Source organism: Petromyzon marinus, chromosome 27, assembly GCF_048934315.1.
Source record: "Petromyzon marinus isolate PM22_M1 ecotype Great Lakes invasive population chromosome 27, UKy_Petmar_22M1.pri1.0, whole genome shotgun sequence".
Lineage (NCBI taxonomy): Eukaryota > Metazoa > Chordata > Hyperoartia > Petromyzontiformes > Petromyzontidae > Petromyzon > Petromyzon marinus.
Genome location: NC_133693.1, coordinates 5,202,549 through 5,228,473, shown reverse-complemented (window position 1 = coordinate 5,228,473; position 25,925 = coordinate 5,202,549). Strand labels below are relative to the sequence as shown.

Genomic DNA, 25,925 nt, shown 5'->3' with positions numbered 1-25,925 from the left:
CCCGCGGAGCTGAATTGAACGACTCGGGGAACCGCTACTTTGTCAGGACACTGAGCCAGCACCGCTTCGAGCCTGGGTTAGAATCCTGGTTTTAAACCGGTGGTCGTCTAACCAATGGGTGGCAAATGGAAATGAAGAAAACGAAAGGTTTTCGATGGGTGCGCATCACCCGCTCTGCCGTGGAATCGGATGATACACTGACGGCCGACTGTGCTGGAAATTAAACAAAAGCTGAGGAAGGGTTGCACGGTCAAGCACGGAGAGTCGCGCGCTTGGAATGAATGACACTGCGAGGTGGAAATAGCGACACGAATATCCGAGAGCGTACGCGTGTCAAGGACATAGCTAAGACTGTTAATTAAGTGGGCTCGGGCAGGAGACGTCAACGGAATTGTACGTCATCAGCAGCCACGTGCTATATATTTGTGTTTATCACGGTTATTGGACACACAAAGGCCCAAAAATGCCGTGTAGTCAAGAACATAACCATCATCACGCAAACTCCGGTCATTCTCGCAGCGGCTTTTGGCTAACCGTCTAACAAAGATGGTCACTGCATCGCACGCTTTCAGACGAGCTTCTCCGGCCGTCTGGAACGCTCTTTCCTCCGATATTAGGAAACCACTGGAGCTGTGCACTTTTAAATAAAGATTGAAAACGTATTTCTGTAGAACTGCTTTTTGTGTTTAGTTTATTGTCCTTGCACCGCACCTCAGAGTAGTACGGTTGGCTACGTACGGTGCAAAAGAAGTACAACATACATGCAACAAAAACAGCACTATCGTATCAAAAACAATCAACACATTCGTCAATAACACTGTGGCCTACAGTGTGGTGGTTGAACAGTGTGTGTGTGACATCAAACGGTCTGGTAGACCGGGTCCTCGGCACGAGTGAAGTTCACGCGATCAGTTCCCATGGTGGTTCGCAGTAGAAGAGTGGTAAATAGGTGACTGGTCACCGGTTAGCGAGTGAATGGGGTGAATCAGTGAGCGCTGCACGTGCTCCTGGGTGCACGTGTCCTCACGACGATGACACCCCCTCGCGACCGTTGACCCCGTGACCGTTGACCCCGTGACCGTCACCCATCTTTCCCCCACACGCACGCACGTGTGTGTGCACGCGCGTGCGTGCCTGTATTTTTCTCGTATCGTACAGGTGCGTGTAACACACCCCTATGTACATAGACGCCGCTTTCAAGGCAGGTTATAAATTCACAACGCCGCTGGCCCGGCCATCTGTGCCCCCCCACCCCTCGCCCGCCCGCCCCGGCCCCGGCCCCCGTTGCTCCCACGAGCGGTGTTCACACTCGAGAGTATTTTGGGTGGCGCTGGCAAGCCGAGATGTTGGTGGCATTGGGTCCGTGGCAAGGTGGCGTGGGAGAGCGATGCAGCCTTGGCAGAGGGCCCCGAAGCAGGGCACAGGGTCACGCTTGCCCAGAGGCCAGGTGCGAGGTGTTTATTGGTAACGAATGGATGACAGCTTCCACGATCCGCTCAATTGAGCTAGTTACCCGCACCTCCGATTAGCACAGGTTGGCTACGGATGGTGCGAAATAAGTTCAAAATACTGTACTGGAGGAATTTGATGAGCTATGAAGCTGTTTTTTCACAGATGCCTAGTAGGGTCGGGTCACAACGTTACAGCAACAAATAATGCCTAATCACGATAAGAGTACGAAGTAAAGGAAAGGTAAACAAATCACTTTTTTTACCAAACTAAACTAATTTTTGTATTGTACCAGGTAAGGCCCACTGAGCTCGCTAGTTTATATTTCAGAAGCGACCTGGCCACAAATGATAGCTCAACCAAGTGGCTTATCGTGTGGACATTTATAGAAGCGAAATAATACAAATAATTTGAACTATCTAAAGGCATGTTTCTAAATGTGGATGGAAATACCGGAGGACCCGGAGAAAAAAATCAACCACCACGGGCGAGAACACGCAGACTCAGGCGTCAGAGTCAGAATCAGAATCGAACCCCTGACCTCCTGCATGCCAGGCGATGAAGATACCATCACGCCACAGTGATTCCCTTTAAGTAAATACGTAATAAATGCTATAACGTAACAGTTATTTTTGGAATTCTGTAATCTATGCGACTGTAATCTGTTGTGAATGTGAAATGATGCCGGTGTTCATTGCTTTGTCTGTGTGACAGGGAGGTGTTCCCCCAGGGCCTTCCGCGAGAATTCTCCTTCACCATGCTCTTCCGCCTGCGCACCACGTCTCGCAGGGAGGACTGGTACCTGTGGAGGATGACGGACGCCCATGGTGCCACGCAGGTGAGACCTGCTCTATAACCCAGCCTTTGCCTTCCTTACACACACAGGTGAGACCTGGTCTCTAACCCAGCCCTTCCATCCTAACACACAGGTGAGACCTGGTCTCTAACCCAGCCCTTACATCCTAACACACAGGTGAGACCTGGTCTCCAACCCAGCCCTTCCATCCTTACAGACACAGGTGAGACCTGGTCTCTAACCCAGCCCTTACATCCTAACACACAGGTGAGACCTGGTCTCCAACCCAGCCCTTCCATCCTTACAGACACAGGTGAGACCTGGTCTCTAACCCAGCCCTTACATCCTAACACACAGGTGAGACCTGGTCTCTAACCCAGCCCTTCCATCCTTACAGACACAGGTGAGACCTGGTCTCTAACCCAGCCCGCAGTGGCACAGTGGTTGGCACACCTTGCTAAGAACTTGAGTTCTATTCATGGCCATGATTATGAGCATTGGTGAGTGATATCTGCACCGGTCCTGAGCCATCCCTTCACCAACCCACAATGACCAGATTGGTGAAGTATGGTCAAACAACCCGCAGGGTCGATACGGTATGGGGATACCTTCATCCAGAAGAAGATTAATAAAGGATTGTAAATTATAATTGTTTCACTTTTAGCATTACCGAGAAATGCAGGTCATTGCCTCAGCCCCACTCCCTTCCTACACCCCCCCACCCCGCGCCCATGTCCCTGGGTCTTTAGCCCCCCACTTGTAAATTTCCCGACACCTTCCATGCCGTGCACGTGTGTTCCTGTGTGCACACGTAGCGTTATGGGTGGGGGGCCGCTAGTGGTGCGCGCAGAACCCGACGACCCGCGCGTGAAACCGAACCAGTCCTGGGGCCTCGCCTAGGTCACCTCAGCCTTTAACGAGTCCCCGCCGCCGTTGTGTAAGATCAGCGCTGGGAAAGTCACAAGCTGCCGGGTATGAGCCTGGCCACGCCACCACCCTCTCGAGCGCCGGCGTCGCTCGCGAACAGCACTCGCCCCAGTAGGTCACGCACGAGGTGGGGGGGGGGGGGGGGGCACCCTTTGTTGTGCGAGCAGCTGGCGGTGCGTCTGAGTGGCGAGCGCCTCGCCCTGGACCTGGTGGTGCGCGGGACCCCCGTGGGCACGCGGGCCTCGTTCCGCGGGCCGGCCGTGTCGGCGCTCTTCGACCGCCGCTGGCACGCGCTGGCCCTCTCGCTGGGCGGGGGTCGCGCCGAGCTGCGCGTCGACTGCGCGGTGGCCGGAGCCAGGCCGCTGCCCGACCGGCGGCCCTCGGCCGGCCTCGACGACCCCGGGGGACGCACCGATCTGGCCAAGCGAGTCCGCGACGGAGGCCCCGTCGACGTGAGTGTGGTGACGGTGGACGGTCGATGGTGGTGCGTGAATGTTGAGCGTGTGGTGGTGGTGGTGGTCACTGCATGGTGGTGATGACTGTGCGGTGGTGAGTGTGTGGTGGCGCGTGTATGTGCCCTTGCAAAAGCGAGCGTGTGTGTGGAGGGGAGCGGTGGTGCAGCGGTTAGCGTGCCGCGCTCTACGAACCTGGCCACGAGAGTTCGATTAACCGCTCACGGTCAACACCAGCGACGAATATCCGAACGGGTCCTGGGCATCCCCTAGGTCGACTCGGCCTCAAATGAGTACCTGGTGTGGCGTGTAGCAAACATCGCCACGAGGGAGACAAAGGCGGCCGGGCGCGGTGCTGGTCACCCACCCCCTCGTGTGCCGTGCCGGCCATCATAGGTGCTCGCTAACAGCTATACGGGGCGGCTCTTTGTCATTGATGGTGATGATAATAGTAGTAATATCATAACGTCGACATTTATTTCTGCAGGAAAGTCTCTCTGAGCGTCAATTTTTGTTTTGTTCAGGAGGTTCCTGCAATCGGGACGTTCGGCCATTCCCACCGAGTGTTTGATTTTTCGTGCGGGAGCTCTTAGCGGAACACGGGGAAAAGCCACAATTTGTACCGGGGGGCGGGGGGCAGTAGTGGGGTGGGGGGCGGGTCGCACTCGCAACACTGTACAGATAAAATTAAGAATCCATTGTTGTGCCGCCATCTAAACCTACGACACTTAATATCCATTTTTTCTTTAGCATTTGGTCTACTATAAATTTCCACGTGGTAAACCACTTCGTTGAGCTATCATTTGTGGCTGGGTCGCTTCTGATAAAAAGAGCTACATAGCTCAGTGGGCCTCACCTGGTAAAATTAAAATAGTTATTTGACATGAGCATGTCGAATGATTGAATCAATAAATCGACCCACTGTTACATCCCTGCAATTGAGTGTCTTTGAATGAAGCTGCTGATGATGATGGTGATGACGAATGGAAAATAATAATAGGTTTTACCCTTTCTGGCAATTAAACAGGTGTTAAGATGTTCAAACAACCAATAGAAAACTTTTGCAAGGAATCAAGTCTGCATTACCCACACACGGTACTTGTTGTGAACATGCAAACAAACACGGCTCTGATAATAGATGGGCATTGCCTTTGAAACTGATTGGCCTGTACCAGAGACAGCAGCCTTGGTTATGGCCTAGTCTCACCACCAGTGTCAGACCAGAGAACGCCAAAAGGCGAACAGTACAAGGGCAATGCACGCATCGGAGCATTTATAGCTCGGGGTGAGCAGCTACATCAAATAACCTTATTGCCAGTATCAAAGTATGAACAAAAACAAGAATAGGTTCTACCCTTCCTGGCAAGAAAAGCAGACGTTAAGGTGTTCAAACACCAAATAGAAAACCTCTTGCAAGGAAAGAACCCGCCTTTTTGCTCTCGAGTGCAGTTCGACCTGCTGCGGATGCTCATCTACTGCGACCCCCGCCAAGTGGAGGAGGACAGCTGCTGCGAGCTTCCGGGCGCCCAGGTACGGGCGACGCGACGTCGAATCTCAAGCCCACATGCGCAGCCTCTCATTTGCTTACCGCCATTTAGTCCCCGCTCACGTGGGTGGGCGGGGGGGGGGTTGTCTGTACCTCCGATTAGCACGGTTGGCTAACGTACGGTGCGAAAGAAGTTCAACGTACATACCACACGTGCAGTCCGTTCTCCTGTAAAGCGGTTAGTTGCGTTCCTGAAGAACACCGCGCTATGGAGAAATCGCGTTATCATGAATAATATAAAATACAGGGGAACGCACGGTCCGCGATAACACGTTGAGGCTGAACAAAGACTGAGGCACGTGGGTAGCAACTAGAAGCATCCAGCAGCATCCCGCCGTGTGTGAAGCTACGCCGAGGCAGCCATACGACCGCTTTATTCCGACTCGCGCGACGCGGTTCCGTTCACTCGATCGCGTTGTATCCAATTCGCATCCGCGTTATAAAAAATACGTGTTCCCCCCATACATTCATCGCGTTACGTCCAATTCGCGTTGTGAAAAACAGCACGCGTTACAGGAGAACAAAAAGTACCCGCGGGCCAATTCTCCAGCTTGTTCCGCAGATCTCGGTGTAGTGCAGGCAAAACCCACCCCCAAAAAAACCTGTTTTATAAACTCAAGGTCATTTTCTTTGGGTCTTTCGGTAAAGTCGCGCAGATAGGTTGAAAGAAAATAACAAAAAACCACGACGTTTCGATCACAACACAAGCGATCGTCATCGGGAGGAGGAAAGGGGAAAGCTGCTGAGGCAGGCTGCTTTAAAGGTTTAAAATGGGTGGAGCCCAAGGGTCATAAACGAAGTGGGCGGGGCTAGTTATGTTAATGTGAGAAATTAGCATGTTAATGTAAGATCGGAGTACGGCGTCCAAGACGACGGCGCGGAGGTGGCTATGTTAATGTTAACACATTAACATAACTAGCCCTGCCCACTTCGTTTATGACCCTTGGGCTACACCCATTTTAAACCTTTAGAACAGTCTGCCTCAACAGCTTTACTCTTTCCTCCTCCTGATGACGATCGCTTGTGTTGTGATCGAAACGTCGTAGTTTTTTTTGTTATTTTCTGTGAGTGAACCTATCTACGTGACTTTACCGAAAGACCCAAAGAATATGAACTCCTGCAGTCACGAAAGCTTTAAGTCAAGATTTAACTCAAGGTTACATCAGAGATTTTGGACATCGTTTGAGTGTTCGGGGCAGGCGCGGTTCGTCCGCTAGGAGCGTTGCACAGGTGCCACACGGCCTGCCTCTCCACCAAGCAGCTGGAGACGAGAAATTATTTTTCTAGCAAAAAATACTTTTCCTATAAATTGTTTTTGTTGCGTTTAAAAAATATATATAACGATTTTTTCAACGTGAATTTCCTAATGAAGATAACATTTTAAGTTGTTCGTATTAGAAACCGCTGCGACGCCACAGCCGTGACTAGTGCCTCGGGGAGGTCTCGGGGCGGCTGTGAAGGCGTCCGAGTGAGAGATGTCCCCCTTCGTTCGTTGCGATGAGCTTCGAGCATTTTAGCCACGCCGTTTGAGACCCGTTCAAGGAAGCCCATGGCTGTAATGAGACGATGTCACGACGCGAGGTTGCACTGTGCAAATATATCAGCTCACGGTGTTTGTCAGTGTCAAAGGGGGATGTGAAGTGAGGACTTGAGGGTCATGGGGTCAGCATTTGAGTGTTTATAAACGCCTTACCGTTGGTAGATAAGACAGTGATATCACTTTCACGGGAAGGCCAATAACATGACGAGCTGTTTCTGAATTAGAACACCGTCTTTTCAGAGGTCATTCACAACGGCCCCACCTAGTGGAAATGTCACGAGCCACCACTGGGGTTCTCGAGCAGCGTCTTACGAACGTCAACGACCCAGGCAGTGTTTGTTCAAATTGGCCCCCACTCTGTGTGCCTGAATCATGACCCACGTCTCCAATTTTGTACACGGCCTGCGGCGAAAGAAAACAAATGCAAATATTAACATTTCCTCCTGTGGATGCGTCGGTGCGTGAATTGGTGCATGCGTGGGTTGGTGGCTGTGTGCGTGGGTGCGTTGGTGCGTGGGTGGGTGCACGCATGGGGGCGTGGGTGGGTGGATGTGTCGGTGCGTGTGTGGGTGCACGCAATGGGTGTGTGAGTGGATGTGTGCGTGCGTGGGCGCGTGCGTGGTTGCGTCGGTGTGTGTGTGTGTGTGGGCGTGCTTATGAAAAAGACAACCCCTTGGGCCAAGCGGGTAGAGTTCCCCCTTGGCCAACGTGACACAAGGCGCCATAGTTCGCCAGCCGATGATGAATGAACGAATATCGCTCCAAAATTTCAACTTCTCGGGAGGCCCACTTTCGTACACGCGTGCACGTGCATTTCCTCCACCCCCAACATTCAAATAATAATGAAGCACGACAAACCGTTCATAACTATAAAAAAGTTACACAAAGGAGAAGCACATGTGCGGCTTCCTGTACCTTGTGGGATGGGGCTGCACAGGTGCCACACGGCCTGCCTCTCCGTGTGCCCCTTAACGAGCCCTCCGCGGGCAGCGAAGAGTGAAACTCCCCGGTGGAAATAAACGAGGATCGATTAGATTTTGTTTCTTTAAGCCTGTATCGCGATTCTCCTTCTTTATATCCACCTCCCCATATTTGAATCTTTCCCACCCCCCCCCCCCCCCACATAATATTATCCCAACTGTACTGTCGGTGCCATGTGATGTGACGACTGTCTCACAGAGAGGTGCAACCCTCCGTGTTAGAGAACGGCCCATGGAAGCGGATTTCTCAGAGCTACTTCTGAGATTCCTTCAAGTGACCTCTCTGACCCATACACGGTAGAATGCAACGCCTTCCCACCTGTTGTGGAATATGAGTGTAAAGTTCGTCACGTGATGGTCACAAAAAAATCTAAACAATGTCACGGCCTTGCGCAGTCATCACTTACTGGGCTGAGACCATCACACCAACTGAGCTTGGATTCGAACCCAGGTTCTCGGTGGGTCGCCAACTCGGCCTCCGACCGCCTCTCGCCCTTTTGAAACCGTCGCCGCGGCAACATGTCACCCACAGTGCGCTCAGCGGCTCGAGGCCACGGCGCCTCCGCCCACGAGTCGCCTCCCGCCGGCCGGGCGGTTCTCTCCGCTCGTCTCCACGCTCACCCCGTCGCCCAACTGCTCGTGCTCGCCGGGGCCGTCCGGCCCAGAGGTGACCCCACGAACTCGCGCGTCGCGCAGCTTCGGTCAACGGCAGACTCCCTATTTTTTAAAAAAAAATTACTCTCTTTTTTTAAATTATAATTCTCACGGCTGCTGAGCACAGGTTCAAAGGGCCAACATTGCCAAGCGGTCAGCAACAAGCCGCATTAATAGATATCATCGGTCGCAACAACAAGAGTCGGTTACGTTCAAAGCGCACACAAATTTTAAATGAGCGGCTTAATAGCCGTAGACGGTACAACAGCAGCAGACGTGATCTGATGCTGTGGTGTAGCGCGGTTGGCATTGGCCCTGGTGCAACCGGATTAAATGGGTGGTGCCTGGACAATTTCAACACTCTCTTCGTAGCCCGGTACCTGGGCCATGTTGCAGTTGCACCGCCTGCACACTCGATAGCCATGCTATCGCTCCTATGATTAGTTACGTGACGGACGAGGAATTTTCACTGGATGTGCGCAACTTCTTCCAGGGTGATCGAGGGCTGCCTGGCCGAGCGGGGAATGCTGGCTTCAAGGTTTGTGCCTTCAAAAGCTTAAATAAGCGCAACGGTAATGGCAAATGGCATGAAATTATATTGGTGGACATTTCAGGCAATTTCATCGAACGGCAGTGGCGAGGTTACTCGTAAACTTCACCTTCATCAAATGTGTTTCCCTGCGATTCCCTCGAATGACCCGGCATTAAATTAAGTTACGTGGTAAATGTTTAAATTACGTGGAAATGCTAATTAAAATTAAGATAAAAATACATTATTTGCGAATGTGCTGAACATTCAATTTGTGTTTGCGTGTAGCAAGTGTCGGCAGTGGCAACACAATGCTTTTTTCCGACGGCAAATGTCACATTTTAAGAACTGCTGCATGATCATAAATGGTACTTTCAGAAAATATAGGGATGCTCTCGTTTAATTGTTCATAAGTTGACATTTCAGTATTGGTGGCGATAACTTGCTTAAGAAAAATTGGGTTGCTATGTGTGTGTGTAATTTGTCGTGTGTGTTTGAATATTTGTCAGTCGTCTAAGTCAGCTAACCCATAATACCTGGGTTTTTCCCGTGACCTCCTACCAGGAGCTAGCCTTCCACACTTCACGTGGTCAAAGTGCACCTAGCCTGGCACAAGCGCTGTGGTGGCCCAGCATGTATATTTATTGGATGGAGCGGTAGTGTAGTGGCTAACACTGCGCTACAAATCTGGCTATTTTCAGCCATGGGTAATATCAATGGCTAATATCTGAACCGGGCCAAGTGTCTCAATACACACTTGACTTACTAATGAGCTGAGTGGGTCATGTGGGGCGGTCAAGCGCCCGGTTCCTTCACACTGGTTTTGCTGTGGAGTTTTTTTCATATTCTTAGTTTTTTCGGTAAAGTCACGTTGAAGAGAAAAAACTAAGAATATGAATTACAGCAGTCACGAAAGCTTTAAATCAAGAGTTTTTTTCAATTAGAAATCTACGGGAGCGCCCCGGGGAGTACTGGTATCGGGTCCGCTACCAGGGGCACATGACCCAGGCTCACTCCTGCTTCCGCGGATTTTTTTTTTAGACTTAATTTCGAATAAAGTTATCTTGAAACGTTCTTGATTTTAAATTTTGACTTTAAACTTTCGTGACTGCAGGAATTCAGATTCTTGGGCTCTTTCGGTAAAGTCACGTAGATAGAAAATTTCAAATAAAAATAAAGTGAAAAAAATAGATTAAAAAAAGAAACAAAGACGAGTACTTGATTTTACCAGGTCCTGCAACGCGGCTCTCGAGCTGCGGTTTGGCCAACCGTGTTTTATAAGCTCGAAACGTAAGTCTCGGTTATTGTGTTTATGTATTAACCTGTACGTAAGATACTGGGGATCTTTGATTTTGTCTCTTTTGTGGGGAGCGGTAGTGTAGTGGTTAGCGCGCTGCGCTATGAACCCGGCGACCCGAGTTCTATTCCCGCTCACGGCCAACACCAGTGATAATTATTTGAACCGATCATGGGCCTCCTCTAGGTCGACTCAGCCTCAAATGAGTATGTAGCGTGTGGGTGTGTAAACATCGCCACGAGGGAGACAAAGGCCGTCGGGTGTTGTGCTGGCCACCCACCCCCTCGTGTACCGTTCTGGTCTTTATAGGTGCTACTTGCTAACAGCACTTGCCCCAATAGTATGTTAAGGCTATGCGGGGGACCTTTGTATTTGTCTTTTAGGGGAAATCTGGATTCCAAGGCTGGATGGGAGCTGCTGGACCAAAAGGAGAACAAGGGGACATGGTTAGCACTTCCCTCGCCACCGTTCAACGTTGTATATATTTATCACGTTTTTGCATATATCGCTCTTTGATTATTTCGGTAAAGTCACGTAGATGAAAAATAAAAATAATAATAATGAAAAGAATAAAATGAAAATAACTAAATTAAATCACGACGTTTCGGGCGCAACACAGGTGCTTCCCCGCCTGATGACGGACACTTGTGTTGCGCCCGAAACGTCGTGATTTAATTTAGTTATTTTCATTTTTATTATTATCATTATTATTTTTATTTTTCATCTACGTGACTTTACCGAAAGAACCAAAGAGTATGGATCCTTGCAGTCACGAAAACTTCAAATCTAGAATTTGCATGTTGTGCTTATATCGCTTTGTGGCTGTCGGCAGCGTGTAAATGAGATGAGGATATTGCAATTCGGAACCCTCGCAGAGCACCGTGTCAGAACATGGCCTTGGAAGATGACATCACAGAACTACATCAGAAATCCCTTCATTAGGCAACTTTAATCAGGGACATTTGATATGCCCGACAAAATATATTAATGAAACTGAATTTGTTTATTCTCAGAGCTTGAATAAGTCACACTAAGTGACTATAAAATCATTTTATTATAATATTTTTGTTGAGTCTTTGGTGATCAGGCTTAGAGCATCAATTTTCTGCAATTGAGAATCTGGTTCAATCGTGGGCAGCTAAAGCTTGTATTCGAACCCACGACCTCACAATGTATATTTAACACAATGCATATTTAACACAATGCATATTTAACACAATGTATATTTAACACAACGTATATTTAACATGATGCATACCTAACACAATGTATATTTAACACAATGTAAATTTAACACAATGCATATTTAACACAATATTAATTGTGCGTCATTTATTTAGGCCGTTGACTGGGAAGGTGGGGGTGAGAAAGGAGATAAGGTAACTTCACGGTTGTCATATTTTCATTCGACATTTTTAAGATTTAGTAAAAAATATATATATGTGAGCGGGTGTTTGAAAAGTCCATGGCCCTGACGTAGAAGCAGTGGCACTGCCACGAAAGGATCACTGTTTTCTTTAGAAATGTTGACTCGTCATTTTAAACAGGTGAGTGAAATGCGCTACTTTGGCTCCATGCGTTCGCTGAAAACGGCGAATCAGAAAAAGACATCAAAATTGTATTTAAAATCCATGCTCATCATCAGACCTGGCTCCCATTGCCTTCCACGCGTCTCCTCAGTGAAATAATCACTCGTGGGGAGTGTGATGATAGTTTCTTTGCGTGGCGACGAAGCGACGTGAGCTGTGAGGCGCGAGTCGTTTGAAGAGCGAGACAAGAACGCGTTTTTTAATTTATTTTCCGGCTGGCGATTATAGCCTTGAGACCTCGATGGTAATGATGGAGGACAATGAACCAAGTGCATTGCACTTCAAGGGAACCACGTGGAAAAACAACACAGCTTCATCCACAATAAATGTTTTTTATATATGTGTCGTTAAACCCGTCACCACCCGACATAGTCAATAAGTAAGGGTTGTCACGTAAACAAAACCTGCCTATTAACATTTTTACACGATATAACCCCAAAGAAAACCCTTTATTATGGATAATATTGGTCACAAAAAGCCTACGTGTTAAACACAGCTCCATTAAGATCACCAACATAGATTTCAAATGAATGACGTCCATACACGTGTAGTGACGAACTCGGAGACGATAAGACTTGGGGGCACTTCTTTATTAACGAGCACCATCGGGGTTAACACTCTTAATGTTTAGTCCGTCTATTGTCGGCGACGTCACTCAGTCAGGACAGTTGGTAGGCTGCCTGACTGGTGGCGTCCCGAGATGGTGAAGACGACGATGAGAAGAATGGTCACGAAGACTTCAGCAGCACGACGGAGGTCCCACTCCACACAACAGCCCCGAGGTCCCCTACAGGGCGCCCCTCTTGTACTGTCCACGTGGCTCCGCCCCCGGCCACGCCCCCTTTCTGGAACCTACCAGCGGGTTCTTGGTGTGCCCCTTCTGTGACCTTTCCCCTAGATCCCCCTCTGGTGTATCACGTGGCCTGCCGACGTCAGGGCTGCCATACGCCGCAGATCCCCTTCCCTGCCAGCAGCCAGCGCTATGCTGCTGCACTATGCCACTACACACGTAGTCAACCACTGTAGTCTGCGCTCCTTCAACGGAGGAAGGATAGCAAAACTCTAGGAATTCTCTCCTGAAGCCCTCTCGTCGTGGCTAGCAGACCTTGACATTGGCATCTAGCTCCTGAAAATATTGCTGCCATACACAAGAATAGGATATATATATATCACCCTTTGCATCAGTGTGTAGTCTGGCGATGCTAACGGGGTTATGACCACAGCAAACTAGCCCCTCTTTCTTGCCTACAATTCGTTTAATTTTAGTTGCCGTTTGAAATCCATGCTATCGTGGCGATCTCCTGAGGTTCAGATGACCCTCACCTCGGCCTGTAGAGGTCAGCCAGCGTTCTCCACACAAGGGCGTGAACCCTTCAATCTTCTCACTCGTTACGTTGGCACTGCGGTGCCGGAGCGCGCGTGCATGCCGCCCTCCGCGCATACATTTTTACGTTTAACAAAAAATCGGGCTTGCCTCTCCTCACTTCACTGCATCCGCTCCCTATATCGCAGCTTGTGCTCTGTAGCGCGCTCCTATTGAAACCCTTTTTTTGTTTTGTTTAAAGTCCAACTTGCCGAGTCTGATCTCTGTAGCGGCTGTTTTCTACAGGGTGATCCGGGGCAGGCAGGTCAGCCTGGCCTCAAGGGAGACAAGGGTGAAAAGGTGAGAGAGGTTCTGGCCAAAAGAGTCATTGGGTTTTTTTGTGTCTGTGTATTCCCCAGTAAGAGCACTAGCGCCTGCCTCGTATATCCTGCAGATGTGAAGTTGCTTTGCGCTTCATTTAGCGGGGTTTTTTTTTGGAAGGGGTTTTTTTTTGGTCAGGTTGGCCGCTCGTGCAAAAAGAAAAATAAGCTCAACACATTTGTGAGTAACACTGTGGCGTGAAATGTAAACAAACATATAATGGGCGACGTTTCGGGCAATGGCTCTTCTTCATCACGGACATCTTTCTGCTAATCCCCAACCATAAGTTATGTATGCTACACAATGTTTGAGTTATGCGCATTGATGCATGCGTGTTTGTTGGACGATGTTGGAACAATATAAAGGGCGATGTTTAAAATATATATAGACGGTGCTGTTTTAATAAAAATGCCTTGACGTTGTTTGCCTGTTTTTGTTGCAGGGTATTACGGGCTCACCTGGAATGATCGGTCTGTCTGGACAAAAAGGTGACCAGGTAAGAACACTTTGAACAGAAGCCACTTGTAACAAAACATACAAAGTCAACACGTTCATCAATGAAGCAGAAGTACTTGAATCAGAGGCCCTGGCACGTCATCAACCAATTTTTAACATTTCATGAATAAAATGTTCAACTTACTGAATTAATTATTATCATTTTGCTGCATATTTTATTTCAGATACATGTAATATTATATAATGCAAAGTTGATGTAACCGAAATAAATTCTGTTTCTGAAAGTGGCTGACTTTGAAAACACAATACTGGTTATGAATGTTTTTTAAAGCTGTGTTTCGCCACTGCCTTGAATTACATTTTTGGATAGGGCAATCAGCGAAGCATGTTGACAACGCAAATTGTCAACTAATAATAACAAGAATAAGTAAAAGGTTTGCTTAGTGTTCTCACTCTACGAACTAATGTTACGTGTTTGATGCACAGGGCGAAACTGGAATGAAGGGTGAATCCGGACTTCCTGGAGCCAGGGGTCAGGAGGTAACGCTCTTAATAAGCAGTCTTTTGACTATTTTGGTTAAATCTGACTTGTTTCGCCGTGGCAATGCCATCATCTGGTGGCAGGGTGGCCACGCAACGTTCGTGCCTCGCAGCAAGAAGGACCTCGGTCTGATTCCGGACTCCGGGCGGCTTTCTTCCTGGAGTGTGTATGTTCTCTCTCCCCCTGTTCTGCATGGGTTTCTTCGGGGTTCTCAAGTTTCCTCCCATAGGTACAAAAAATGTAAAGCCCATCAAATATAGCTGGTGTCGGCGAAAAATCTCAAAAATTACCTGCAAATGTTTCCATTGGGATGACGCGTAGCGACATAGCAACATAGACCTCGACTGCAAAGGCCTGGCAGGACCCTCCTGAAAAGAGTCTTGAGGCTCAATGAGGCTTTCCTGAGTAATCATCATCAAGCAATCAGCCATGATCAATCCACTGTTGGATGAAGACCTCCCTGAGCCACCACCATCGCTCAGGATCCCACAATGTAATAATTATCCACCAAACACTTGCGCACAATCCAATTTCATCGCTCCATCTGCATCACGCCCAGCCACCTTTGTCTCCCCAGTGCTGATTTTTATACTCTGCACGAGTTACTCATTTAAGGTTGAGTCGACCTAGGGGAGGCCCGGGACCGGTTCAAATATTCACCACTGGTGTTGGCCATTATCGAGAATCGAATTCGGATCGCCGAGCACAGCACGCTGACCGCCACACAATACAAAACAACCACAACCACCAACAACACCAACTGCCTGCAACTCGCCGTGCTCCACACTACGAATCGGGACTAAACGAATGATTCGTCAACCGAGCGAATGAAGAAATAAATAAGACACAGAGAGAGAGAGGCAACACAGATGAGTCCGTGCGAGCAGGGACACGCGCCACACGTGATGCCCACCGCGCTGAGCCACGGGCTAAATACGGCAGCCACTGAAACACAAAACGCACCCGCATTTCAAACATTTCTCTTAGGCTTCCGCGTGAGACCCTGGGCATGCGAAGGATTAATCCATTCGTCCGAGGGCTTAATTTCTCACTAAATATTTTTTTCCCGCTGCCGCTAGTTAAGGCTGGAGTTGGGCACGTGACTCGTAGCCGCGGTCGGAGCGAGATGTGTACCGGACGTGGTGTGCCGGGCGCGGGAAAAAATGTTCAGGTCACGAAACGCCTGAAATTCAGCCCCTCGGTTCACCGATTAAAACGGACCCTTGGGTTTATGATAGACGCGTAGCATCGGGCACGTGTGTAGGTGTCGGTTTGTTTTTCGAATCGTGCACACGTTGTATGTAATTGGTTCTCACAACCCCCCGCCGCCACTGGAGGTGTCACGTTAGCCACAAATAAAAAAAACCACACAACACAGATTCTAGATTGGAACCGTGACCTCTAACTTGTGACAATTCATCGAATCACGAGGTGACAAAAGGGGGTGAATAAATACCGACCTGCTAGATCATTTGCCTTTCACGCAGCGAAGCTAATATTCTGCATATTATCAATGTGCGTTGGACTCTTTTCACCAATTTGCGTGATTTTTGTGTGTGTCTTCCAATAATCTCTTTATGTGAGGAGATTGTCTTCGGAGTCTGTACTCATCTAAGCCTGCTCACTTCAAAGAGGCTGTTTCGATCTTTAAATACATTCCACTCGCTCGTCCCCGGAGAACGTCAACAGACAGCGTGGTGTCACGGGAGGTGGGGGCTTTGTTTCAGATGGATTTTGTCCACGAACTTGTAATTACTCCACTGCAGACGCACACAGAAGGGGCCTTAGCTATTTGCGGAGAATTTGGCCTATTCTTACTCACGGGAACGTTGGACGAAAGGGGAAGGAGTACTCACGCTTTACCCCACCACTGTACCCACACTTTACCCTACCGATGTACTCACACTTTACCCCACCGATGTACCCACACTTTACCCCACCACTGTACACACACTTTACCCCACCACTGTACACACACTTTACCCCACCACTGTACACACACTTTACCCCACCGCTGTACCCACACTTTACCCCACCACTGTACCCACACTTTACCCCACCGATGTACTCACACTTTACCCCACCGATGTACTCACACTTTACCCTACCGATGTACTCACACTTTACCCCACCACTGTACACACACTTTACCCCACCGATGTACTCACACTTTACCCCACCGATGTACTCACACTTTACCCCACCGCTGTACACACACTTTACCCCACCGATGTACTCACACTTTACCCCACCGATGTACCCACACTTTACCCCACCACTGTACACACACTTTACCCCACCACTGTACACACACTTTACCCCACCACTGTACACACACTTTACCCCACCACTGTACTCACACTTTACCCCACCGATGTACCCACACTTTACCCCACCGCTGTACCCACACTTTACCCCACCTATGTACTCACACTTTACCCCACCTATGTACTCACACTTTACTCTACCGATGTACTCACATTTTACCCCACCGCTGTACACACACTTTACCCCACCACTGTACCCACACTTTACCCCACCACTGTACCCACACTTTACCCCACCGATGTACCCACACTTTACCCCACCGATGTACTCACTCTTTGCCCCACCGCTGTACCCACACTCTACCCCACCGCTGCTGGTTACGCATTCTACATTTCAATGACGAAATTCAATCCGCAGATCGAAACTCGTGCGCATGTTTAACGTCTTTCGCACCGTACGTGGCCAACCGCGCCAATCGAAAAGGGCGAAGTGTATACGTCGTGCCCACGCTTCACCCCACCGCGCGCCGATAGAGGAGTCGCGGTGACCCAGGGGACGTACTTGCCCCCATTGTTTCAAGATGCCGTTGCCAACAGAGCACACCGAGATGCGGCGGGGGGTGGGTGGGGGGGGGGGCAGACACCAAACTGATTGAGCCCCACAGGTTGCCGCCGGCTCGACGAACATTGCGACGCGGCCCAGCGGCAGCGCGCGCGCGCGCGCCGTCTGTTGCGCAGGTTCGCGGTTCGAATCCAAGCGGCAGCCCTGGTCAATACTGCGGGGGGCGCATTAACCGCGATTGCACGCGTCATCTGTCTTCAGAGTGGACGTTAAAGACACCCCCCACCCCCCCATCCCCGTGACGTCGTTCGGAAGAGTAGGCCATTGCGTGCTGGCGACAGGATCCGCAAATTGCTCAATTTGGGATTTCACAGCAGCAATAATTGCCCCCTTCCTGGCAGGCCACGTGCCGAGTCGCCTCGTGCCCACGGGGACAGCTGCCTCTGGGGGATGCCCTTTGAAACGCATGAGATGAGACGCGATGCATATTGCTCTGAGACGCCACAGGGTATGGGGGGGGGGGGCTCTGAAAGAAAAAAAAAGAGCCAAACACGGACGAAATAAACACCGATCGCCGTGTGCGAAGTCTTAGCCAGGCGATGAAATCCCACCCCAGCCACTGGTTGAACTCTGCCGGGTTGTTGGTTTGGAGCCGTTGACGCAACTTAAACGCCACGGCGGGCACATCGCCGCACCCGCAACACATAATCGTAGGCTGGCATATGAATGTGTTACATTAAGGTCCGGTTTATTTCAGTCTCCCTTTTCATTAGAAGCACAAAAACTAAATCGTTTTAAAAAAATCGTGAAGTTTAGACTTAGCCAGGGTCAGCAATTCACGAACAACAAGCTGGATCTGCTTCAATTCGCGTAAATCTCCTTGCGGCTCTCCTTCGGGATGGCTGGCCCCTGCCACAGGAATGTGGAATTCGCACCTCTAGCTCCGTGTGCGTCACTGCCGCCAAAACTGCATGTGCGCGCGTGTCGGCAAGTCTCGTAGTAAGTGGTCGCGCCTGCGTCCTCGTTTACGTGAACAGTGTGCGTCGAATCGAAACTAAAAACAACAAAAAAAACTGTACTGATAAATTCGGGATTCTCCCGTGGCTTAAGGGTTACGCAGACTGAACTTGCAAACCAGAGGTCGCTGATTCAATGTCCCGGCACGGCAGTTGACACAATGGGGCGAGATTCTTAAATCCCCCCACCCACCCACTCGCCAACCACCTCTGTCCACCCAGCAGTGTCAATGGGTTCACCACATATGGTCGATCGGCAAGGCTGCCTGTGGTGGTGGTGGTGGGGTTAAGCGTGGGTACTCCGGCCTCTTGCGAGACGTCTGGCCTACAACTTAAAAATACCAAAAAATAAAAATCCGCCCGACGTCCCCGCGACGTTGCCGTCCGTCGACTTCGGAGCCACGCGTAGGCCGGTCGGGGTTCGCCCTCCGGAGCCTCGTGTTTTTTTTTCCCGAGCGCCGGCTCACCAACTCGGCTTTGCTCTCGACGCCTTGAGGGTCGCGGCTCAACACGGGAGGGAATCCACTTTTATTTCCGCTCAGGGCCATCCCCTGGGAACCGGTGGTGGTTCGTCAATCATTTGCAGAGGGCGGGGCCACTTTCGCCGCAGTGCGTGAGAGAGCCGCCACACGTTTGAAACCATTGGGGGTTTGACAGCAGCAGCACGATGATGATGATGATGGGGGTGGTGTTTTCACTCTTTGTGTGTGGTCGGGAGGAGGGGGCTCACATCAGGGGCCGTGCTAAAGGCCAACGGGGGCCGTCAGTGGCCCGCGGGCCTTGCAACAAAGAGCCCTGCCTGAGATGATGCCATCCCACTTCCCCGTACCGTGCCAGTCGCTTCCCCGTGCCCGAGATGTCCTCCACAACTTGCAACCTCTTGCGCCACGCGCGCTCTTATGTTTATTTATTTTTTGACCCAGTAAAGCCTCATTGAGTCTCAAGACTGATTCGGGGAAGTCATTATCTATAAGGTGAACATAAACACATTGATTTAAAGCATTTTAATCGTATGTGCCTAATATATAGTGTACTGCCAAAACCCTTGACTTAAAGCTTTCGTGACTGCAGTAATTCATACTCTTGGGCCTTTCGGTAAAGTCACGTTGATAGGTTCAAAGAAAATAACTAGAGAATAACAAAAAAACTACGACGTTTCGATCGCAACACAAGCGTTCGTCATCAGAAAAAAAGACGAACGCTTGAGTTGCGATCGAAACATCGTAGTTTTTTTTTGTTATTTTTACTTTGAACCTATCTACGTGACTTTATCGAAAAACCCAAGAATATGCCAAAACCCTGTTATGATATTTTATGCCCTGATATTTGATGCTGCTATTTAATTAATTGCACGTGACCCTCTTTGCTTCTGTGATGTTTACTGTCCGAGTTTAAATTTTGATTTAAAGCTTTCGTGACTGCAGGGATTCATATTCTTGTTTTATATTTTTATTATTTTATTGTTTCCCTTCTACGTGACTTTACCGAAAGAACCAAGAATATGTCCGAGTTTAGTTCTGTTTTAAAATCTGTTGAACTCAAGCCCTGTTTGCTATTACATTGCTTGCCGTCCATTTAGTTTCAACTCTCCGTTTTAATCGGTTTCCCTCAACCCTTTGTCGCCATCCACGTATTCACTGCACCCAGCAGACCTCCGTGGGGAAAAGCGACTTCTGATCTCAACGGCCTCTTACCTGGCTCTTAAAACAAAGGCAACCGAAGTGAACCCCCGAACGCCTACTCCGCGATCTGCATTCCCCTCGCTCGCCGAGCCGAGAGCATCGGGCTCGCCGCGAGACCGAGGACCTGATATTACCCCGGGTGGAAGCTTGGGATTCGATCCCACGATCTCTGCGATGCTGGCTCGGGGCTCTCACGCGAATATTAACGTGAAAACCCACCCCCAGAGGCACGCGACTACCTCCGCCGAATGAATGACGTGTTTATTTGATTGCAGGGTCCGCGAGGAGCACCGGGGGAACCCGGGCCGCCTGGTCCTGTCGGGCCCGCGGTAAGTGCTTCTGCGCTAAGGCGGCGTCACGTTCGGCGTTCGTTAACCTGGGCGCAGTTTCCAGCGAGACCACCCTCCATCCCCCCCCCATCCCCCGCCGCCTCCTCCCCCTCCACGGTATTCCGTTCCTCTCCTCTTACGAGCGCTCACGACCGCGAACGCCGTTCCACCCCGGCGTTGTTGCGCTCGCGATTCCCCGGTGGGCAGGCGCAACGACTAAAACGGCCTGAGGCAGTTGTGCGTCGACTGTGGCCGCGCCGAGCGGAACCGTGGAGGGTTGTGACGACTCGGTGCCCGATTCGCGAAATGCGAAGGAGGAGGAGGAGGCATCGTCGTGGCGATACACTCCGCTACCCCTGACGCGGTTGTCCCGCTCATGAACCACCTCAACGTTAAATTCTCGCTGCGCCGGCATTACCCGTCTGAACAATAATGTTGCACTCACACCCAGATTGCACGAGGTCACAAATCACTAATCGGAAGGTGCGTCGGGGGAAAAGGAGACGGCGCTCCTGCGAAACGTATCCACAGTGATATTTTGTCGCGAATCGCGAGGGTGAGCGTGCCGTTGCGCGCCCGTTGAGTATTGCACGCTTGAATTCGCGTCGCATCTCAAGACGCCGCACGCAGTGACGGGCACCGGGCGCGCGGCGTGGGAGCAACTTTCGATTCCGTACACCTCGTCGAAAAAAAAGTCGGGAATTTCAATGTTCGCTCGGTGAGTTTTTTTGTTTGCTTGTTTGTTCGAATCTGAATTTCTTTCTCTCTCTCTCAGGGCTTAGCGGGCATTCCGGGCGAGAGGGGCCCCCTCGGAGATCAGGTAAAGACAGCAGCGGGCTGCGTCACGTGTCTGCCCCCCCTACCACCCCACGTGCGTTCGCTGGCACCCGTAGAGCGAGCGAACGAGCGAGCGCCTTGCACTAAAACTCGCGCGCATGAACAAACATCGGTGTGGGATGAAGTGGGGGAATTAAAAAAAATTGCTAATGTTTGTAGCTCATTGCAGCACCAACCTGAAGGCAAACACTATAAACTAAACAAATGTGTTTTTTTATTATGTTACCAGGTCAGGCATACTGAGCTATATAGTTCCTTTTCAGAAGGGATCTGGCCACAAATGATAGGTCAACGAAGTGGCTCATCACGTGGACATTTATAGCAGCCAAATACTCTAAACCCGTATTTCTAAATGTGGAGGGAAAAACCGGAGAATCTGGAGAAAAATCCACGCGAACACGGGGAGAAAGACATGCAAACCCCAAATATACAGCAGGCTTCAGGGTTGGGATCGAACCCACGACCTCCTGTATACCAGGCGAGGTAGTTAACATCTCGCCAGTCTGGCGCCCCTCTCGCCACCGTGGTGCAGCCCCCGCAATTGCTTTGCTCACACCACTGCTGCAAGAAGGGGCTATACTGCACGTGGCCTGTGAATCCAGCACTGTGGAGGCGACGAGGGTTTGTGGATCACACGAGCGTTGTGAAACTACCTTGCCGTGGGTGAGGCGCCATTCCCCGGCTTGCCAGCAGAAGGCAGTCCAGCAAAGTGTTGACTGATATCGTCTGTCCCTTCTGTATGGCATAGAGTGTTTCCCCCTCCCATGCGTGGGTTGTCTCCGGTTCTCCGGTTTCCTCCCCACATGTAGTACAAACGCTCACGGATTGGCTGGAAACATCTTGATACATAGAGAATTGCAGAGCAATTGTTGGCGCCGGCTCACCGGCCAGCAGCCGTCCAGCTCGGTCTGTAGTTTCCCAGCGATTGTTGGATGCAATTTGCATGAACGATGACGCTATATAAAACGAATGATCATCAGATGTAATTTTTTTTGTATTGTTTTGGCCTACTCTTTTACGCTGGCCAGACGTCCCTTCGAGGTGGTGTTATTTCATGCGCGTCTGTTTTTATTTTTTTCCCCCCTTTTCTTCTGCACCTAAAGACTAACGTCGTCACGAACAAAACAAAAATCTAGAAAATGCCGCCGAGTCTCGCTCAGACGGGGATGACATCTTTTGCCCTTCCTCTGTTGACCGTTGCGGGCCCTGGATTTAGCACATCCCTCCTTGAAAGCGGTAGCGCTCGATCGCCCATTTGTTGTTGTGTGTGTGTGGTCCTCTCGATGGCTTTCCGTCGCCCACGCGGAATAAATACCAGCTTATTAATTGAGTTTGTCTGGAAGGGGGCCAATATGCCGTGCACGCCTATAGCTAGCCGTTCTGCCACTTGTGAACAAAGCAGGCAAATAAGTATTTCTGCGCCGGGATTTTGCAGCCAAAAAGTAAAACATCTAAAGCAGTGTTCGTCATCACAAGGCTCACGAGCCACTGGCAGCTTCTGGTTCCATTTAGTGCTGCCCCTGACACACCCCATCTTCGTGATGTCAAACCCAATGGTTTCAAATGTCTGGCGGCCCTCACACTGATGATGTCTTATTGGCGAAAGTGCCTCCCCTCTGAACATTCGTGAAGGACACTGATATGAAGAATGGTTTCACTGTCGCTCTGCGATGCGCGTTTTCGGGTTGTACCACGTGTTGTCCGGCACGATGTCCGAGGTTTCGCTCCAGAGGCTCAAGAAGTGACACGTCGGACAGCGTGCAGGACGACACGCAGGGCAACACCAAACGCGCGGCTGAAAACCGCGCATCACAACCTCAAAACTAAAAAACAAACTCCACAGTATATATATATATTTTACATCCAGAGAAGCTTTGTGTAACTTCACATTCGGCATTAAGGTCCCTGTGTGCTCCGTGACCTGGAGACACAAACTCTGCAATAAATACACCAGTTAGAGCAGGTGGCAAGCAGTGAAAAATTAGACTGGACGCATGCCTCTGTGTGATCGCCGCTTGGGATCGCTTTTGAACGGCGAGGCTGCCTTCTCTTAATCGTAAAGGCAGGTTCAGATTGATTCCAAGGAGCAATCTGTTTCCGTTTATAATATAATTTGTATAATGTTAAACAAGCTCTGCATGCTTCCACAGCCAGGCCCGTGGGGGACTGTTGATGGTGCACATACATACGAATATAAAATATAAATTATTACTCTGTGCATCTGTGCTCCATAATCATAATTCTTGATCGGAGACTCAAGACAGGCACTGTTCTGGTTCTTTGTAACAACAAAAAAAATCTCCCCCCAAGCTGTATTTCAAATGCGCCATGGGTGTCAGGTCATGAGATGAAGTGTCCGTTTGGAACGCTCTCAGTCCAGTCCAGTAGCCCGTATATTAGGGAACGTCTCTCGGAAGTAGACACCCCAGAACTGCTTCTGAGATCCCTTCAAGTAACCTCTTGCGCCTTATCGTGGGGTTGCTCACTGCGTGCCAGTAAAATATTTAAGTGTGTAACGGCATTTTCCCAAAATAAAGTGTAAACCAGGCTGAGACCATTAACTCGGTTACACTTGAGAACCCGTTGTGATCACTGGTGGCTGAAACCTGAACTTCAACCTGGGATCTCAGTGGGTTGCCGGCTCTGTGTCTCTGACCCCTGCGCCTCCCGGTGAAATTCCAGCGCTTCGTAATCGCTGACAAAAACATCATGAGGCCAATATAACAGTCCGCTTGACTGGCTCATCCCTGTCAGAGGAATGTGGAATTTACACAAGCTCAAGAGTTTGGACAAAGTAAAGGACCAGTGGGCCACACTCGTGTAGCTCTCATTTAGATGGTTGCCTGGGAATGCCACAGGTGTTGTAGGCTTGGGCTGTGATGTTGCCAGCAGGGCGGTGCTAAAGCAAATTAATTATCCATTCCATCTCTGCGGAGCTTTAAAACGATTCCTTAAGACGCTTCCAGCAGATAAACAAAAGATCTTACGTTCATCCAAAAAATAAATGCTTAGGCTCCTCGTTAACAGGACACAATGCGCACGTGACACTTGCGTCAGGTTGAATAAATGTGCACGCGGCGAATGAGTTTTTTTAATGTCAAACGTAAGCGACGCGAGACAGATTCCATATGTCGGGACGGTTACAATCAGGGCGCTGATATAGAATAACACAAACATCACAGCGCACGATGTCAGAAGTGTCTGTTAGAGACTCATTTCCCTTTCGTAAAATGTTTTAGAAAAAGGGGGGGGGGGTCACTAAACCTGCGCGAGAAACAAAAACAAGGCAATGTTTTGAGTTACTTCCGAACGGAAACAGCGGCGCGTGAGAATTGAACGTCGACGTGAATTAATTTTCAATTGCGGGTGACGTTGCCATTATCGTGTTTGACTCTGCAGGGCGCGAAAGGAGACGTTGGCCTTCCCGGATTCGCTGGAGACGCGGGCAAAGCCGTGAGTGACTGCACGTGCACGAATCGCACCCAGACAGTTTTTGAGCAGTGGCACTACCATTTGACACCCGACCTCAGCTGTGTAATAAGCCGGCTGGACGGGTCAACATTTTGGTGGGACGGTGAAGGGTGGGCTTATGGCAAGGTGGGGGGGGGGGGGGGGTTGGGGAACACACCAACGTTCGTACCTGGGGAAGTAATGGACGGCTAGGAGTGGTGTTACCCACACCGCCCCTTAGCGGGCCTTAATAGGTGCTCGCTCACGGCACTTGCCCCAACGCTCCTTGGACTCCCAAGGCCCTTTACCAACCCACGCGGACCAGCAAGGTGAAGTATGAACAAACATTCGCCCTTGACCGACAACACCTTGGCGAAACCTTCATCCTCCATGTAAATTATTTTGATTGTGTGCGTGTGTGTTTGTTTCGCCACCGACAGAGCCTCGTTGCATGTACGTATGTATTCATATGTTGAACTTCTTTCGCACCGTACGTAGACAACCGTGCATGCCATTAGTTCCATTAAACTGTTCCTTTGACCAAATCACTCGAAATGTGGCCGATCTCATCAGATCTTGAAAGCTAAGCAGATTTGTTCCTGCATAGCACAGAACTCGGATGGGCGACCATCATGCATGACAGATATTGTTTATTGTGGCCATCGTTGCACTGTGCTTCTGTGCACCTGTATCTATGACACCCGCCTTCAACAACCCACACCGACCAGCGTAGCGGCGTATGGTCACACCTGCCCGTGGCCCACACAGTAAGGGGTGACCTTCACCCAGCAGTGGATTTTCAACGGGCTGGGCTGCTACAACGACTACCACCTGCAAAGTGGTGCATGTACGAAGGGCTTAATGTGATTTTTTTCGGTGATCTCCCAGTTCCCTCGACCTCGTCATCCCTCTCCCACCCCCGCCCCTATCCCCCGACAGCCGTTGGGGCACAGGGGGCGAGGAAAACATTTTCTGGAGCTCAGCCCCAGACAGCTCCGGCCTGAGGCAATCAAGCCGCCTGCACGTGTGGATTTTCATTTAGCAATCCGCGGAGTGTTTTAAAGCGATGGGGGGGGGGGGGTGGGGTGGTGAGTTGAACGCGAAATGACAAATTACATCCGTCGCCCCTCTCGACCCTGCGGAGGTGCGCGATGACGATCCTCTCCCTCTCTCTCTCTCTACCCGCCGCCCGCGTTTCCCGTCCGGCAGCCTCTCCCGCCCTCCTGGTACGTTTGGTCGTCCGTCATCTCGGAGGGCCGTAACTCTGCCCGCATTGGAGCCGAGGTCAATTAAGATGATGCATCTCTCATCGCGTAAATGGGCCCCCCCCCAAACTCCTTCG

The 25,925-nt window shown here is 50.2% G+C and overlaps 1 protein-coding gene across 1 annotated transcript in view; it reads left to right on the top strand.

Annotated features, from left to right (window-relative positions):
• Positions 1–25,925, top strand: part of LOC116946476 (uncharacterized) — a 151,280-nt gene that overhangs the window by 35,397 nt on the left and 89,958 nt on the right. Inside the window, exons 5-17 of the mRNA XM_032961391.2 lie at positions 2,164–2,287; positions 3,340–3,624; positions 5,074–5,154; positions 8,223–8,357; positions 8,838–8,882; positions 10,554–10,616; positions 11,511–11,549; positions 13,369–13,422; positions 13,886–13,939; positions 14,386–14,439; positions 20,243–20,296; positions 21,072–21,116; positions 24,533–24,586. Of these exons, the coding sequence (XP_032817282.1) occupies positions 2,164–2,287; positions 3,340–3,624; positions 5,074–5,154; positions 8,223–8,357; positions 8,838–8,882; positions 10,554–10,616; positions 11,511–11,549; positions 13,369–13,422; positions 13,886–13,939; positions 14,386–14,439; positions 20,243–20,296; positions 21,072–21,116; positions 24,533–24,586 (1,087 nt within the window). The remainder of the gene's footprint in view (positions 1–2,163; positions 2,288–3,339; positions 3,625–5,073; positions 5,155–8,222; positions 8,358–8,837; positions 8,883–10,553; positions 10,617–11,510; positions 11,550–13,368; positions 13,423–13,885; positions 13,940–14,385; positions 14,440–20,242; positions 20,297–21,071; positions 21,117–24,532; positions 24,587–25,925) is intronic.